General features: G+C 40.5%; 1 protein-coding gene across 1 annotated transcript; it reads left to right on the top strand.

Annotated features, from left to right (window-relative positions):
- The first annotated feature begins 408 nt into the window (after positions 1-408).
- LOC118413027 (programmed cell death protein 4-like) lies at positions 409-17761 on the top strand. Its single transcript, XM_035816156.1, has 13 exons — positions 409-900; positions 9177-9277; positions 9624-9737; positions 10104-10145; positions 10821-11000; positions 11231-11328; positions 11800-11829; positions 12222-12254; positions 12637-12755; positions 13385-13491; positions 13839-13949; positions 14345-14484; positions 14711-17761. Exons 1-13 carry the CDS (start codon positions 615-617, stop codon positions 14760-14762), a joined length of 1413 nt encoding a protein of 470 aa, XP_035672049.1. The 5' UTR covers positions 409-614; the 3' UTR covers positions 14763-17761.
- The last annotated feature ends 916 nt before the right edge of the window (positions 17762-18677 follow it).

The following is an 18677-nucleotide window of genomic DNA, read 5'->3' as shown; positions in this document are numbered from 1 at the left end:
TGACCGATAGCTCCAAGGACTCCATGACATCAGAACATTATTTCAGGTTTCATAGGGCGATTTTCAAAATAAAACGTAACGTTGACCAATTGAAAATGTTGGTTGACAATGAACACCAACTGATGCTTGCCTCTTTCATTGTTGCGTGTACCAACTTAGATTTTCTCATCAGAAGCCAACAATAACAACAACAACACAGCATACGAATAAAACCGCCCCCTTTGTGAAAACATGTGGTCATCTATGTTTACCTATTTCTTTTGTAAACAGAGGACTGTGGACGTCATATTTCACGTGACTTAAATAGAATCTCTGATTGGCTACCAGAAATAAAGGACTCCTATTGGTTTATAGTCCACATGTCGTAATACAAATTGGCCAATAGAAAGATGTTAAAAATGTCACGTGAGGGGGCGGAGTTGATGCCACAAACATCAGCTAAAATTTTCCAGGTTGAAGTCGTGTTTCTATATTGTCTCCGTAGTATCTGTCCTCACGCCATCTCTTTTCTTCTGTTCAATCTTCCTTAGTTCGTCACTTTCCCCAGAAAAGCTAGATAGCCGTGTTTTGCCACAGTCTTCTGCCTGTTAGCCTTCAGAAACGCAACAACAACGATGGCAAGCGGGGACGTCCTCTCACCTGAAGTGGAAGTTTTCCAACAAAATGGCGAGGTCGAAGGGGAGGTGGATGGGAATTTCTCCGACTCTCCCGCCGCCTCTCCCAACCTCAACGACCTCCGACCGAAGCTGAAGGCCAAGCGCAGGGCGAAGAGAAGCCCTAGCAAGGAAGACCAGCAGCTGCCATTGACCAACGGCGTGAATGTCAGCCAACTGAGTCGATCCAAGCCGCGATACGACCGCAAGTCCCGCACATCCTACGGACGGGGGCTCCCCAAGAAAGGTAAACAATAATACGTGCAGCTGACAGAACAAGAAAGTCTGTCTAAAGGTTGGCTGCTGACAAACTTGCGTCAGCTGTGGTATATTGTTGTTGTTTTTGGAATGTATGCGCTTAGAGAATGTGGTGTCATGTCCAGACAGGGCTGGATGTTTTTCACGCCACGCGGTGGGCTGAGCGCGCTTTTGCTCAGCATGCAGGCGGTACATGTATTGACATGCAAACACGAAGTCGTACATTTAAATGCCTTTGCTCTTGTCCCGGACGGTATTGTGCGAAGGCATCGTCAAATTTCCTAGCACTGCTGTAACAAAAAGTCGTTATGTGCTAAGCTGTTGTTTTTCTACTATCGTCTGCGGGGTTTCCTCAACTCAGCTGACTGTGCACAAACTGATGGACTTTGTTGCCAAACAAGCCCAAGTCCCTGACCACGTGGCGCCCTAATGCCACACTTGTGTTGAGTGGGGGAATTTGCCTCCAGGCTGCATCAAAACACGTCACTTGCCCCCAGACATCATCCTCACTTTTACATTAGCCTCGCAATTCAACCACAACTATGTTAATTGTTAATGTTACGTTGTCAACCACATACAAATAGTGAAGTATTTATAGTTTGTGAAGTTTGCTAGTTTCCTTGTTTACAGCATGTACAGTGATTACCCTCTGAGTGGTTTTGATTTTAGTGACTCTAAAGAAAAGATGACAATCTAATGTCTTCTGCTAAAATTAGTAAATACTTTAAAACATGGTATTTTCTACATTTCAAAAGCTTTTCTGATTGATTTAAAACTATGAGTATGAATGTTGTTGAGGATACTTTTGAGCATTGTCACATTGCTGCAGATCTATGGAAAAGCGAGCTGGATATTATTAGCCCACCTTCTGATGTTATAAATTTAAGCAATTGAACTTTATTTATTTCATACAAGTTGACAAGCTAGTAAGTTAGAAAATTGTCCTTTTTTTGCATTCAAGCCCTCAGCATCATGTACATGAGGGCTTGTTAGCCATAGCAATGTTGATTGTTTTCAAGCATAAAGCTACCACTACCAGTGTGTTCAGTAAATGTCAGTGAGCATTTGACTTTTTGACACACCTGGCAGGATCATGACAGTATAAAAAATTTCATTATCTGCTAAAAAATGATAACAAGAAATGCTAAGAAAATGTTCAAAATGTATAAGCATAGTCTTACCTACAAAGATTTGACATCATAGCACCACACAAATAGCTTTTGTGATGAAAGAACTGACCCCTTCCTTTAGTGCTCACTGATTCAATGGAAAGCTGGCAAAGAAGACAATAGTCAAGTCAGCAGATCCTGTCTTTTGTGAGACGTGATTTGTCAGAGATGTGCTGATAGGTCTGAACATGTGGCCATGTTTGTAACAATGATATTCTGAATGAAGGCCTTATGATATGCTGTTTGTAACATTCAATTCACTACTTCTACCGGTAGTTCAATGTAAACAGGATGATGTTCTGTGAAGACGTTTTCACAATTGTCAATAATTGTTAAGAAATATATAAAGAGTAAATTTGAATCTCCCAAAATATACCTGCATAATGCCAGCCTGTGGTTTGAAGTCCAATGCCCCATTCAGTTTTTACTCTTTGACCCCATGAGTTGTGTGCAGTTCCACCCTAAACCAATTGAACAAAAGAGTTGTTTTGTATGGGTGGTTCTACAGCTCAATGGCTATGTTGGACACCTGATCTGCACTAAAAATGGACAGAGCTTTTCAGGGCAGGCCTAGAAGGGTAACTGATGCCAAGACTTGTTTTGACCATGCATAAAGCTTTAAAAGGTGTCTGTAGCTATAGAATGGATTAACCTGCTTTGGAGACAGGACCCAGTAGACAAGTTTTGCAGTTTTTGCAACAACAACAAAAAAAGAAGAATAACTGAGCTGGAAACTTTCGTGGTTAAACATATTCTAATGATAGAGTGTATGTCATGAAATGCATGGATTGTGGATCTTTAGTTTAAGAAAAAAATTGAAACAAAAGAGGCAAGCAGAACCAGTCTCCTGGCTCCCGGGAATCAAAGCAAGTCCACAAACCAATGCCGTAAACCGCTAGGCCAAAAGGTCCAGACCCATTGCACTGGTCAGTTGGTGGCACTTGAAACCCACTGATTCAATTCTAGTTTGCCACTCTCATGGCCAAGGCTGGGTTTGATCCCCAATGTGGGAACCAGAAAAACACAAGAGGCAAGTAGAAACAGTCTCCATGCTCCAGAGAATCGAATCCAGGCTCCTGAGTTGCTTGCAGAGAGGACAGCAGAGACTTGGGAACCTCACTGTAACATATAACAAAAGAACTATTGGTAAACATGCTGGACTGATCATGTTTGTATAATTACATTCACTGCAAATGTTCATGACAAGGTTTACTGTCTGTCTGAAATGCAGGTAAATTACATTGGATCTCCCAGGGGTCTGAATCCTGTGGCAGAATTGGTCACCAAATTGTTTTCCCAATACTTTTTCTAGGTGGAGGCCAACAAGCCATTTGCCAACTGACATGAAAAATGGGTCTTGTCAGAATAGCTGAGTTCATATTGTGTTTTTTATGCTTGATAATGATATACGATGATGTCATCATCGAAGTGACGATGGACATCCAACAATGATATACAAAAGATTAAGACCTTTTTTTACTACAAGATGGCTGTTCTGCCCCTGATAGATTTCTGTACATACTATAACTTGTAGTGATATGTCTACTTTTGTTTCTTTTCATTCATTGATACTTGTTGGTTTGACTTGAGCTCATCAATATTCAACTGGGTCATGGGCATGTCTAATGGTATTATTATCTGTTCATGCATGCCCTCCAGGGCAACAGTACAAATCTGATAAGGTGGTTAGAGTCCAGGACTGGTGCACAGCCATGACCAAGGGTATCAAGAATTAAGATGAAGGACATTTGACAAATATAGCAATTCAGGCCAATGTCAGAACAGACCTACTTACATCATGTGAAACACTTTTTAAATAATACTTTGGATAGAAATAGATCTATGGGTATTTAAAAGTAATCATTGAAAGTTTTTGTGTAAAAAAACAACAACAAAGCAATATACAAATATGGCATCTTTTTTATGTATCAGATTTCTTGCCAACTTTGTAACATGTCTCATCTTCAAATTACATGTTCAAGGAAGTAGTTTACAGGAGGTCAGTGACTTTTTTCTGTCTGGCTAACACTTGTCACAGTTCATGAATATTAAAGTTAGAAAAGTAGGTCATGTGTTGTTTGGCTGCTGTTCCATAAGAAATGGGGAAAATAGCTTTTCTGCCAATATAAGCAAGACAGCATAAAAGGTTAAAACCCTAGACAGAAAAAGGACATAATTCTTGGAAATTGTTATAGTAATTTGCACAATGCTGTAGTTGAAGAAACATCCCTTGGACAAAACTGTGGATTGTGGTCAGGCAAGTATCCTGTGTTCCTGACACCCCAGGTATTCTGAAAGGATGGCATATATCCAGCTGATGACACTTGAAGAATTCAGACTTGGAGATGGAGAAATTCCAGATGGCACATGATAACATGTACTTGTGTTTTTGTTTATTTACAAAGAAGCAATAGCACTTATGTTTACGTTTCTAATAAAGTTGATGTTAATATTACAACCTCATAAAAGGTCTTTCCTGATATGATACTTACTCCGAGCTTTAATTTCAGTTGGCATATGCACATGTTTTTACTGCAGCCAAGTTGGTTAGAAAAATAGTGGCCTCTTTGTATCCTTCTGAAGTTGTGTACTTAATGCAAATGGGTTTGTCCTTGGCCTATAGGTAATGTTTTTGTTGACAGAGCAGTCAGGATGGAGTCCAGACAGTCAACAGAATGTAGGTACCTGCCAAGAACCCTGCACAAGTGTGCCATGCACCATGGTGAACAAGTGAATATTGTTGTAGGTCTGATGCATACATAGCCCAAACAATATAGGTTAGGTAGGCCTGCTGGACTATTACAGTTGTTAGCTCTCTTGTTGACACACCATGGGAAAATGAGCAGGTAAGCCCAACATTCAACAAGTACCTAGGAGAGACTTGAAACATCAATGACTTGAAACAATAAAATTTCATACTCACCCAGTGGATAAAACACACATAGGTGAATTGTGAAGAGGTCAAGTTCAACTGAAAAAATTAGTTTGGAAGCTAAGTTGACATATCAAACACTTGTACTGTCAAGGTGGTATTAAGTATAATTTAACCTGCTGGTCAGCTTACACTGAAATGATTTTAGTGTGAATTTACGTATAGTTTTAATGACGATGCGGGGACCATGTCCCATAGATATATGTGAAACTGCCTTTGGATGTGCGTCATGGCATATATTCTCCTTGAGTATTGGATTCATCAACCAGCATGCCCTCCAGGAGTACTGTGGAGATTTCAGCTGATAAAGCCTGAACATGTCATTAGCATATCCAGGATGCGATGATGTCACATTAAAAATAGCTCAGTTTGCATGTACATTATGTGATAAAAGTATCTTATCCTTTTAGTTTATACAAGTTCAACATTGTATAGGGCTGCATTTTTAAAACACTATTTTGCAAGAAACCCTGTTGATTAGTATGGTACATGAAGTTGTTATCTAAATGCAGAATTGTATTTGACATAAAGGTTTCACTTTGGTGAATGCTTCCAAGAAGACCTTGATGATTTTTGTACTGCCCTCAGCTGTTGCGAACGCATGCCCGTAGCCAGGGGGGGTTCGGGGGGTTCGGAAGAACCCCCCCCACTCGCTCAAAAGGTCCGCTTTTTCAGGATCGAAGGTCCACTTTTTCATGTCCAAGATTTTTTTTCAAAGGCATGACTGATTTGCATTTTTCCTTGATAGACATTTCAGCCAATCGTAGTAAAATTTGCCCCAGAAAGTGCAGGAAATGGCTTTTCAGAGGGTCCAGATTTCAAAATTTCCCCGGACCTCCATTGCGACGACTCACGCCTTTGGTGTCGGACATGGTGAAAATATGTTGAGGGAGTTGGCCTCAAAGCCTTGTCCTTTAATAGAAATTCCATTAAACTTCGCAAGCGATTTTTGACGGTCAAAATGCAGGAAACGGCGTTTCAGAGGGTCAAAATTTCATTTTTTCCGGGGGAGCATGCCCCCGGACCCCCCTAGGTACCTCACGCCTTCGGCGTGAGTCTCGCGCCTGCGGCGCTCGATGGTCCCACATTTACTAAAAAGAACCCCCCCAACCGAAATCCTGGCTACGGGCATGAGTTCAGATGTCCCCTGTGTCTGATGAAAGTCTTCAGGTTGATAAATGATCACAGGCATTGCAGCAGCTGTTTTTCTCTGCTGCTGTAAACAGCTGTTACATGTGGTCTTTCTTTCCCTATTGCCGGAAGTAGGGAGGGCCAGGACAGAGGACAATATGGTTGTCTTTTATTTACATCATGACAAACCGAGGAAACTCAACTTTGTCACGAAAAATACGTGACATTAATGCATATTGCATCGATAACTTTATTTGCAGATTCATGCAAAAGAACCGGGCAGCCTGACAGTTTGGTTGAAGTCTTGAAGAATTGTTGTTCAAATTTTGGCAGCGGCCCATGCAAGTGAGTTTGAATCGTTTGAATCAAGCTATGGAGATTCACACTAATCTTGGGCAAACAAGAAAAACATAACATTATTGCATGTGAAAGGTTTGAGACAGGTGGCATTTGAACCCCCGGGTATACATTCCAGGGTGATCTAGGGTGAATTGATTTATTTGGCTGTGGAGGTTTGATGTTCCTAATCATGTTTTTTATAAAGGACTCCGGAAAATTGCGTAGGTTTCTAAAGAAAATGATAATATCAAGATAGAAATAACACTGCCATAAATTTGATAGGCTGTAGCTGTAAAAAATAACCAATATTTTTGAAATTTATTTATGGAGAAACCCATCTGCCCTCATGACACTTAACAGCCCTATTATTGCACTGGGGACATGTGGTAGGGCAGTCACATGGTGCTGTTGTTTTGATCAGTGACTTCTGTATGACCTCTAGTCTCCACCAGATTCCCTTCCTGGTTGAAAATAAGATCATAACAGACATTGAGAAAAGAGGCCATAACATTGAGTAGTTGGCCAGAAAAGCTGTGTGTGTATCTAGAAGTAGAAGATATGTATGACCAATTTCTACTGTACTTCATGTAGGGGAAAGGAGTATGGTGCAGACTACCTACATGTATGACCCAGAATGTTGTTGTTGTGACTCAATTGAAACTGGGTGGCTGGATGGTTCCAATGTGGAGGGGGGAGCAGGTTCCTAGTTTTTGAGACGTCAGGATCTTGCAATAGCATGCCAACTTTTTAGTCGCTGGCTGGGGTTAATGACTGGAGGGCTGGCTGATAGGAGCATTTTAGAATCTAGTCAGGCTAGCCAACTTGTGAACTAGTGTCCCATTTAAAAAGCAAAGCAGACAATGCAGCATTTCAGAATCATCAATTATGTCAAAGCACGTTTTTGTAGCCACAAAATCCATTGTAAGCCCAGTTGTTGACTTTATAAGGTAGCAGTAAGCAAACTGAAAACATGTCCTTCAGACCAACCTCAATAAATTTAACAATGCCGTATTAAGTCGAATCAAGAAATGTTTCCAACAATTAACAGATTTTCTTGAAGTGTAGTCCATTAAATTCATTGTCATACCAAACATTCACATGTTTTTAATAATAACCTGTATGTAAGAATCAGAATGATGTGCATGAAATGCCATATGATCTGAAAATGTACTTTTCTATCAGCTCAGTTGAAACGTTTGTAAAACTGGTACAGGACTACAATGTTATGTGTTGTGTAAACAGCTCTAGAGACCAGTTTATGTCTATGGGGTGTGTCTGATCATATGACCTGACCCATGGAGTCACGTAACACCATGTTTACAACACCCAGTGCCATCTAGAGTCATACTGAGGTCGGGTCGCACAGAAGCTTTATAAGAAATCGTAAATATTTGAGCCTAGCTATTTTCATGACTAGATTTATCTATCTGACAGGTGACATTTGTTGGGGACATTTCTTTCCCTTCCTTCCCATGTCACATTAGGCTGGTTTGAGGTGTTTGGTGATCATCATGGTTTATCGACGATCATCATGATTTATCACCCCATTATGGAAACTGCAGTATATTTGACCACCATAGGTCAACCAAGTGGGAATGAATAGGATAAACCTTTATCAGAACACATGCACGCGTGCGCATGCACACACACACACACACGCCACAATTTTTTGGTATATTTAGGTGCTTGATGTTTTTACTTACCATTATAGATATGCAAGAAAATAAGGAAAACCAATGGACTTGCTAACTAATGAAATGATACAATCAAATGGCATATCAATTCTAACAACTAAGTTAAAGTAAACTGAATGCATGATTCAAAACAAAGTTGCCATTCATAGGTACAAAGTACAAAGTAGATCTTACTTTATGTTATAAATTACCCTGTCTACAATAAAAGTTTGACATGACAACTTCAAGTCGTTTTTAGTTTCTGAGAACTGTTCAGCAGTGGGGGATGTTTATTCACCCTTTCCTGAGTTGGCTAATGGTTTGGAGACCAAACATCAGAAGCCACTGTTGGCCTAAGACCCACAGCATGTTCCGGTGAAACTATAACTTTAAGCTTTCTAGGCTAAGTAAATGTCTTGAGTTCAGAATGTCTTATTTGCTAGGCAACCCCATTAGCCCCACTCAGTCTGCAGTAAGCTCACTTCTGATAAATTGAAGTGGGTTGGATTGCAGGGTTTTACCACATGAGGCTTTCCACAGATACACATTGGTAGTTGTGGTTGCATTAAGTATTAAAGTAAAGCACAGTTGCAGCTTTGGTTTGACCATCAAATAGCTGTCTCTCACATGTGCTTTATTTCAGAATCTAAAAAAAACAAAAGTGTTTATAAATTATATGACTTGTACATCAAAGGAAAGTTTGATTGCCCTTCATGTAGGGTTTACAAAGTACAAGAATTATACAGGTGTTCATATTGTCAATATCACACACCTCGACAACAACAGGGGTATAGATACTGATGTTAAAGTATTACTTATGCTAAGGTATGCATAGTGCAGATGTATAAAGAGATGTACTATTTTCAAATAGATTTTATAATAGCCATAACTGATGCATGTATGTATGTACGATGTATAATGCATTGTTGTCTCTTGATAATACCATTTTTGACCACCAAAGATTGATTGTGTATCATTTACATGTGTTTGTAATTTACTGATGATCTTTTGTACAATGCAGGTGGAGCTGGAGGCAAGGGTGTTTGGGGGAAGCCTGGCTGTGAGCTGGACATTGATGGGGTCATTGATGAGAAGGATCCCAACTACGACTCAGATGCTCAGGTCAGTATTTACAGTGAGGCAGGCACCCTGTTGGTTATAGTAGAATCGCAGTAGTGAATTTCCCTGCTGCTAGATGTTCATGCTAAAAGTACTCTACACCTTGTAGAAGTATAAGAAGAAAATCAGCAACCAGACTACCATGTTATAGGAAGAGGGAACATCCTTCATGCTACACTGCCATCACCCATCTCTCAACAGCCTCTACCACTAACCTTCAGCACACTGAAGTAGCTGATTAGCTACCGATTTCTATTGGTTAGGGGTTAGGCAGTGGAGAAGCTGCAGTAGTAACCACTTGATGGAGTAGTACATTTGAAGTTGTTAATAGGGACGATTTTCCCTTCAGGGTAACTATGAACTGGAGACCATTGCTCCGGAGTTGACGCCAGAGGAAGTGGAGAAGACCATCAAGCCTGTGATTCAGGAGTACTTTGAACATGGAGACACAAATGAAGTTGCAGTAAGTATTGGCTTTCCTTGCTAAAGAGCCATTAAGCTACATTACGTAAGCAAGGCTGCATGGGCTTTATGCACTTACAAGTTAGTCAAGATGGGGAGAAAATTCGTTAGACCACAATAGATTAGGAAAATGCTGATTTTTTTTTAGATAAAGTCTGTCAAAAAGCTGTTGTATGACAAGATGCATGGCTGCCCAGATCTTAAGGTATTGGCAGCATGTGGAAGAGAGCCTGGGTTGTCAAATTTGTTATGTCCTGCAAACCACAATTTCAGGTCCTTGTACAGTAGTGCAAGTGATGTTTTGTTCAGACAGAAGAAGCTTGTGATTCCCCTTTGTGTAATCCCTACATCCTCTTTTCCCTTGCAGGTGACACTTGGTGAGCTGAACCTTGGGCACAAGAAGCATGAGGTGATGACCAGTCAGACCTATTTTCAGTGTTTCTGCTACAGTGTGAATGTTTTACAGGATTTGCAAGATTTCTCAACCTAGAAAAAATAAGTTATCCATGCGCTTGAGTAACTTTTAAAAAGGATCCCGTCTAACCTTCATTGAGGTAACATGAACGTTAGGTCATGGCTGTTCCAGGAAAATGATTCAAGACTTCTCGGAACAGCTCTAAAAATGATGATGCTCCTGTTCATTAAGTTGCCCCTTTGGGTTTGTTACATAAAGTTCTATTGTAAAGCTGGCATTGTACCACAAACAAGAAAGGTACTGACCTGGCATTAAAAAGAAGTGCAGGAACAAGGAGGCTACATATGTAATAGCCTTTATGTGCATCTCAGGCACGAGTCCCAGAAGAATGGTTCCTCAGGAGATGTAATTATTGAGTGGGTTCTCCATACCACCTGTGTTAATAACCTAATTTCCTGGTGCTGAGGAAGCCCTGTTAGTTCCAGTATCTTCAGACATAAGATGTTACCATGGCTATTGTGTGGGAGGTCTTTCTGGGGCACATTCTTGATGCAGAGTCTGCTCTTTTATAAAGGTAGCATGTGTACAGTTGATGCTGTCTTACATAAACCGAGATGTTCAGAAAGTTTTCTGGAAAAGGGTTAACACCAGCCAATCCCTCTACCTCAGATTGCGACTCACGCTGTGAGCATGGCCCTTGACAAGCACGACTCTCACCGTGAGATGACGTCGCGGTTGATCTCGGACCTGTACGGGAATATCCTGAACCAGCAGGAGATGGCCACTGCCTTCGACTCCATCCTGGATGACCTGGCGGACCTGACCCTGGACACTCCTGATGCTCCACATGTGAGTTATGTCGCTGCAAACTCAGAACTATGCAATGGTCATGTTTGCACCCGTCCCTTTGTACCTTCAAAGCTGGTATGTTATGGAATGGATGGTAATGCCATAGAAATGTTAAACATGAATGTTGCCTATATGATACCATTACCAGCTTACCCTGGTACAATGCAGTTTCTTTAGATGCTGCTAGGTGGTGCACCAAACAGTTGAATGTTTCTGACTTGCACACACAGGTGGTGGGGTCCTTCATTGCCAGGGCTGTAGCAGATGACGTGCTTCCTCCCAAGTATGTCACTGACTACAAGGGAAGTGGTGAATCCACGCAAACCAGGTACGTGTCCTTGTCACTAAATTAATGGAGGAGTGGCTGCTTTGTGCTTGTCAGTTGTAACTAACAGTGTTATGTTTGCCTTACTGTCCTGACCCTTCATTGTGATCATTCTGTGTGCTAACCATACATATGTTAATGACAAACCAGTCCTACCAAGATACTGCTGCAATGCAGTTTAACCTATCTTTAGATGGCATGGAGTACAGGGTGCCTACGCTGTACATCTTGCTGGTGCCATGCAGCCCCACTTCACACATCACATTCCCATATCGAAGTGTGTGAGTTTGGGTCCTAAAATACCCAAAATCATGCATTATAAGTCTGTCTTTAACTCTTCTCAGTGTTAAAGTTACCGTCCTTCAAGTGAATAAAAAGTGTGGAGTGATTTGGTTTCCATCTGTAACCCCTCCCCCTCTTCCTTTCTGTGGGCATAGCATGTCATGTTCAGTCCGTTCCGTTTTTGTCTTCCAGTGAAGGGTCAAGGCTTTCGGAACAGATGATGTGAGTGTTGAGTGGAAATCCAAGCAAGGGGCAACATCGGGCTGATGCTTTGTTTTTGCCTTCTTCTCCCCCCCCCCCCCCCCCCAAAAAAACAACAACTTATAAAGCCATTTATCAATTTGAGACCGAATTGTGAAAAAAAACTTACGATTGAAAGTTAAGAAAAAAATCAATTCCTCACCTTTTGATGATTAAATGTCAGTTTCAAATAAGTCATTGAATTGTGGATCATCTTTACTTCCGAAGTCTCCCTATTGATGATCAAATATAAACTTTTTGCAACGGTCTGCTCTGTTCAGTGTATTACTATGAATTTCGTTTAAAAAAAATACCGCAGGCTGTGTTGCAGTGATTTCATGTACTTGAATATTTTCTGTTGTCTTTTGTTCCAGTAATACTGATGCGACCCTCCCTCAAGGTGTTCAGTGAGTGTCGCCCAAATGGCAGACTTTGCCACTTTTCTTCTACAAATTATTTTCTTACCAAGATGTTGAAAGAAAAAACAGTTTTAAAAAAGATGGAAAGGAGGCAGTACTTAGCATCAGGCTGCTGTTGTGCCTTAAGAGCTTTGTTTGTGTTGGAAAGGACAGAAGTCATGCTGTAACGTTATCAGACTGTTATGGAACTGTTGATTGCCCTGTTAAAGGGACTGTAAGGTATCTGGCCAAGTTGCAAAAATTGTAGATTGATAGGCTGCAACAAACAATGTTTCCCCTATGTTTTTGTAATTTAGTTTAGCACTCAAGAATGTGTTAGAAGAGATGACAAAACAGAAAACTATTAAAAAGAAGCTTGTTTCCATCACAGGGCGGCACTGGACCGTGCCCATGTGCTGCTGAGTATGAAACATGGGATGGTTCGCCTTGACAATGTTTGGGGCGTGGGTGGTGGCCAGCGACCTGTCAAATACCTCATCAAAAAGGTTAGTAGGTGGCATGTGTGTGCTGTGGTTTTTCAAGTTCAGGAAAGGATGGTCAAGCAAACATTAATGTAGGCCTTCATGTCAGTTTAAGCAACCTTTTGGGGACGATGTGTGCTAGTTGGGGGTCATAAGTTTTGTTAAGTAATGTTGGTTACCTAACAGTGGAGTGCAGTAATGGAAAGTGTGTTGGGAGCTACCAAATGCTCTCAAGGGATTGATGTTTGGTTACATATTGTTTTCTTAGTGACATTTTTGGTATCCACAGAATTTGTACTTGTATTCAAATGTTATAGTACATTACTTGACTGACAACTGGGTTTCGTTACCTGTCATCTATACTGACTTGAGAGTCATTGAGACTTTGAGACTTCCATTAGTGACATGGAAAGTCAAGCATGTTTCTAGGTGAGAGGTTTGTGCAGGAACAGGAATGGCTTTCCAAAAAAATTTTGACCATGAAAGTGCAGTATTAACAAAAAAAATGTGAGATGTTGTTAAATCCAGTTCTACAACAGTACAGATATGGATGTTTGAGGTTATTTTCATTAGTGTTTTCACCTGTAGATGAATAATGTTTTGCCTGTAAATAAACATTCCAAATAAAGTTGTTTTCATCTGTGGTTGTGCCTGTAGATGACATGCTCCTGAGGGAGTACCTGTCCTCCCGGGACATCCAGGAGGCCACCCGCTGTCTGGTGGAGCTGGAGGTGCCACACTTCCACCATGAGCTCGTCTATGAGGTGGGGCACCACTGTTATGTAATGGACATGGAGTTCATCCAATTTCATGCTGGATTGTTTGTCAGTGTTGTATTAGAATCATGCCCGTGGTGCACAACACCATAACAACTAATTTGTAATCAAACTGTTGGAAATGATACATGTATCCATGCTCATGCGAGTATGGTCTTAAATATGCTGAAGAATAACAGACATGACTACGGAGGGCAGTAGTGATGTGCAAGCAAAATGATAAAATTGTTAAAACAACTAAAATCAACAAAATTGTCTCCAAAACAATGAGAGTGACGGACAAAATTCTGTAGATTGGTCTGGTACATTGAAATGAAATGAATGTTTTCCTCCAGGCCGTGGTGACTGTGCTGGAGGCAGGGTCGGAACAGGTGGGCACTGCAATCCTCATGCTGCTTAAGTCTCTCGCTGATGCAATCATTCTTACCGTGGACCAGATGGACAGGGTGAGTAGGTTTTCCAATTGTTGCCATTGATGCTGCCATTTGTGATAGCTTACAAAAGTTTGAAATAGCTATCTACTGGTGATAAGATAGGGATGAAAAGGAGTATCTCAGTTGATATGTCAAGCCACACAGTGTTTTGTTGAACAGTTGTGTCTTGAAGTGATTGTCAAGTGTTCATAGAGTAATGAGATTAGGGGTAACCCTAAATAAATAAATAAATGAGATTAGGATGTGATACTCAAAAGAGCAACACTTCTCAGTTCACCTAAGACAATTAACTTTTCAATGAAAAGCAGTAGAAAGGGTGGGGTTTGCTTTAAATTGAGCTAAGTTTAAGAATGTCTGTGGACAACCAGTTGTTGTTGTTTCATGGTGTGCATGTTCTTCCTTCGCAGGGCTTTGACCGTGTGTTTGAGTCCATGCCTGACATAGTTCTTGATGTGCCCAATGCCCACACAATCCTGGAGAGGTTCTCTGAGGAGTGCTTCAAGCAGGGAGTCATCAACAGTCGCACCAAGGCCAAGGTGCCCATCAGGTCAGCAGTTCTCCATACTGGTTCCTTTTTAGGGTGTCACTGATACTGCAGTTAACAGTTTGACACATTCTTGTGTGTGTGTGTGCATGTTATTCCAGACTGTGAGCTTCTTATGCCTTTTATTTTGATAAAAAAAAGGGGAGAAAACCAATTATGTACCATTCCACCTTTCATTGTTATTCAATGGGCCAAAAGTCAGCATTCACCTGTTGATATTTTCTCTCAGGGCCCGCAAGCGCTTCGTCAGCGAGGGTGATGGTGGCCGCATCAAGGAGTGAGGGGACCTGGCCCATGATTGGCTACACATCACATGACCCACAGCATACTGTTGCCCTCAACTTGATTGATAAACCTGTTTATGAGGGGGCCAAAGTGTAAAATTTATGTACTTATGACAGAATTGTCCTGGTCTTCTGTGCTGAAACATCAACTTGTGCTGGTGTCTATGTACCTTCTCCCTAACCAGTAGAGAATTGGTAACCAAATGGCTACTTTAGTGTGCTACAGGTCAACATGTGCATGTAACAGTGATTGTAAGGATGCCACTGATATTTGAAAAGCTGTCAAGAAAGAATAGAAAGAATTTTCTGTTAAAATGATGCATTTCCTGGTGCAGTTGTTCTTTATAGTGTGGCAGTGTAATGCTTGATGATGTTACGTTTGCTGAAGGCCAGGACAAGTAATGATGTACAAGACTTGTGAAGACAACAAAGCAACAGTGCTGTCAATCTTGGCTGAGGGAGAGCTGTACTTGGGTCGTGAGTGCACCAATTCAAGGCCAAGGGTCAACTTTTGTTGCCTTAATTGGGAAGATGTTGTATGATGGAAATATATATATGTATATGGATGTACCATGTATAAAAAAAAGCAAGAAAAAAAGGGCAGCTGATGTAAGAACATTATGTTTTGGTTTCAATGGTATTGGTCCAAGACAGGCATACAAAGATGTGGTAGAATAAACATGGGTTTCTCTAAGATGTTCAGCAATGCATGTAGTTGGCCTCTGGTGCTATACGAATCTTTGTCCTAGTACCCCAAAGTAGTATAGGAAAACTCCAAAAAAATCAATAGATCAATCTATAACTCCAGATGAAAACGTTAATTTCTCACAAATTTAGTAGTAGTACTATAGAGAAACCCATTCGTTTGGCCACGTATGTCATTGTTTGCCTGTCGTTGTATGCCTGTCATTGTATGCCTGGAACAGAAGAAACTGGCCAATTGTAACCTGTGTTCTGCTTACTAGTAGAGACATATCACTGCTGTTTCATGATATAGTCCCACAGTACACGCTAGGTCAGGTGTGTAAAGTCAGTGTAAAAAAAAAAAAGTTCATTAGAGAAAAATGCTGACCTAAGCTTGAGAAATGTTTGTTCACTTCCACAGAACTAACCATGTTAAACTATGAAGAGTTGATTCAGGTTTACTGTGTTGTGGGATGACAAATGAGTACCATACGTGCATTGATATAGTTATTATAGTGTACATGTTCAAGAACTGCAGCGAATCTGTGCTGTTCTCATCCCTTTGGGTCAAGGTCTTCACCAATTGGTTGATGATCAGGAGAGATGTCTAAATTGAAGTGGTCAATACCAAATTTTCATGCGTCAAATAAATCCTGGAGAAAAATTTGACCTTCCACACAAACAGTGCTAAATGTTTGGTTGCTACCCGATTGATGAAATTTGAAAAGTGTTCAGTAAGGTGCACATGACCTGGGTGCCAATAGTGACTGTGATCCTTCTCATCAACCAGTGAAGTAAGGCCATCTTCTTTATCTGTGCTTTGTCCACACCTATGGATGGTGTCCCCCAAAGATACTATTTTACTAGAATATAAAGAATATGTAAATGTTGAAGTACAGAGCCAAATATAACGGTAATGTTGCTGGAAGACACTGCTAAGTCGATATGTTACCAGAACTACAGGTGACCTGCTGCAGAGAGATCAGAAGGTGAAGACCACCTACCAGGGCAGAACTGTTGAAAAAAGCTCAAGTAAATTCAAAGGTGTTGAAGCCCACCTTCAGTTTGACACTGCATAGTTCATATAATTGATCTGCACAACAGGTGTGGTTTCCATGTGATCTGCTCTGAGCACCTGTAGTGGTATGAAGGAGATGTAACTACATGCAATGCTGCTTAACATTGGGAAAGGATTGGGGCATCTGTTTATCTGAAGAAGGGTGAATGAGATCTGTGGTACAGTTAGTTAAAAATGTACGGCAGTACGTTTTGTTCAGTCAGTGCTAACTGTTGAGTTGATTTTCCAGTACAAGGGGAAATATTTTTCGTTCTAATTCTTTTGTGAGCATACTAGTTCTTCACAAATTTTAGGGTTGAGATTTTTTTGAGTCCAAAAATACTTGAGCGTGTATGAGATGGATGCAGTGTTCCACTACAGGGCTGTGCCAGAATGCTTCTGTTCAGATGTTATAAAGTGCAAATAATGTAAATGTTCTCTATGAAGAGAAAGAGGCAAGATATGATGACTGGCATTTCCAGTACAAATTTCTTAGGTGGGAAAATTTCTCAGGCAAGTTGAGCGTGATAGATGTACATGGGTGGTCAGGTGGCACTGTTAGCCAGAGCTTCCAGTCTGACATTGCTTAAAAGGCTTTCACCTGTATGACATAGTATCATGTGATAGAGAACATACTAAGTAGAAATCAAGAAGTCAATAAACTTAATTGATGGCCCTAGATAACAGGGAAGGTTAGCCAAGTTTATAGAACACAGCTGCTGTTCCTAGTATGCTGTTCTAAGGTCTGGTTGCCTGCATTTGCAGTGCTGATGTTGATGTATTGACTATTGTGCTTTGCCTGCATTGTGAAGTTTGTATCACTAGTTCTGTTGGGCCCTGCAAAATAAATGATTTGTTCATTGGATATTTTTCATCACAGTATGAAGGCAAGCATGCCAACTGTTTTCTTGGAACCAATTAACCGCTACCGGTAGGTCAAAACCTGGCACCAACTTTTTCCTTTACTGGGACTCAATGAAAGTTATCTGTGCAACAGACAAAATCAATTGCACCATGTGTAATGTTTTCTATATACCATAGTAGAGCTATTCTGTTGAGCAAATTATTTACTTTGCCTGGCCTGGCTTGTGGTTAATACTTTGACAGTACTCAATTTTGCTGTATATAGACCAACCACCAAACCACCCATGTTTGAATGTGGAGTCACTGGGGCAGTGTGGGAGGGTGTTCTCCTTTGCACTGTTGTGTATTCTCTACATTTCACTTAATTAAATAAAACATTTCCAGAGATGGCTGACATTGTTTTTGTCACTGTGAGGTTCAACAATAGTTGTATTCTCAGGCAGACCACAGTCTTGCCTAGTTTCGCGCAAAGGGAATAGAAAAACATCCCAACGCAAATGTAAGGTTAAGGTTACATACAAAACTAGAGTTCGGCGACCTCATACCTCCATGAAAATTGAGAGCTTTCGTAAATTTCATGCAATTGACTAACACATTAACATAATTTATGCATGGTGTTGTTCATTATTGAATAACGTACACATGTCACAATTATAAAATTCCCATTATCAATCATAAAGCGGTTTTGCAATTTTTCGATAAATTATGCAAATAAGTTCCTCATTACCATATTTGGTATCTGCTTATATTCCACCTATCATAATTAACATGTGTTACATGTATTGAGGTCCAGTTTAATTGAAAACAATGGAACTATACAATTCCCTCATTAATTATGCAAATTATGTCCTCATTTGCATAACATGTATATCATTATGAACATCTTTGCCTAAGCTACCTGCATGCCTAAAATGCAGGCAATCCGTCGTTCCTTTCTGCAGTTATCCTCTTTGGAGTGTCTTGACAAAAACACCCCTGCAATTCCACAATCAAATGTTAGGGGCCTGAAACTTGCCCCACTTGTTCATGTCACTAAAAGCTATCTACCACCTAAATGTCAAGACCATAGCATGTCTGGAACAAGAGATACATTGAAAAAACTGCTATGATATAATATTCTCATTAATTATGCAAATGTGCTCCTATTTTGCATAATTAGTATCTTATCTTGTAAAACATTGTCTAAGGTACCTACATACCAAAAATGATGAAAATCCGTTGTTCCCTTCTTGAGTTATCCTCTTCAGAAGTTTTTGACAAAAATGCCCCTGCTATCCCAAAACTAAACGCTAGGGGGCCCAAACTTA

Source organism: Branchiostoma floridae, chromosome 4, assembly GCF_000003815.2.
Source record: "Branchiostoma floridae strain S238N-H82 chromosome 4, Bfl_VNyyK, whole genome shotgun sequence".
NCBI lineage: Eukaryota > Metazoa > Chordata > Leptocardii > Amphioxiformes > Branchiostomatidae > Branchiostoma > Branchiostoma floridae.
The sequence above is the reverse complement of the archived record's forward strand: the minus strand, read 5'-3'. Positions and strand labels throughout refer to the sequence as shown.

Coding starts and splice junctions, on each gene's coding strand:
- LOC118413027 (XM_035816156.1), top strand. CDS start 615: ATGGCAAGCGGGGACGTCCTCTCACCTGAAGTGGAAGTTTTCCAACAA. Junction 9,278..9,623: donor ACTACGACTCAGATGCTCAG/GTCAGTATTTAC, acceptor TTTTCCCTTCAG/GGTAACTATGAACTGGAGAC. Junction 14,485..14,710: donor AAGGCCAAGGTGCCCATCAG/GTCAGCAGTTCT, acceptor ATTTTCTCTCAG/GGCCCGCAAGCGCTTCGTCA.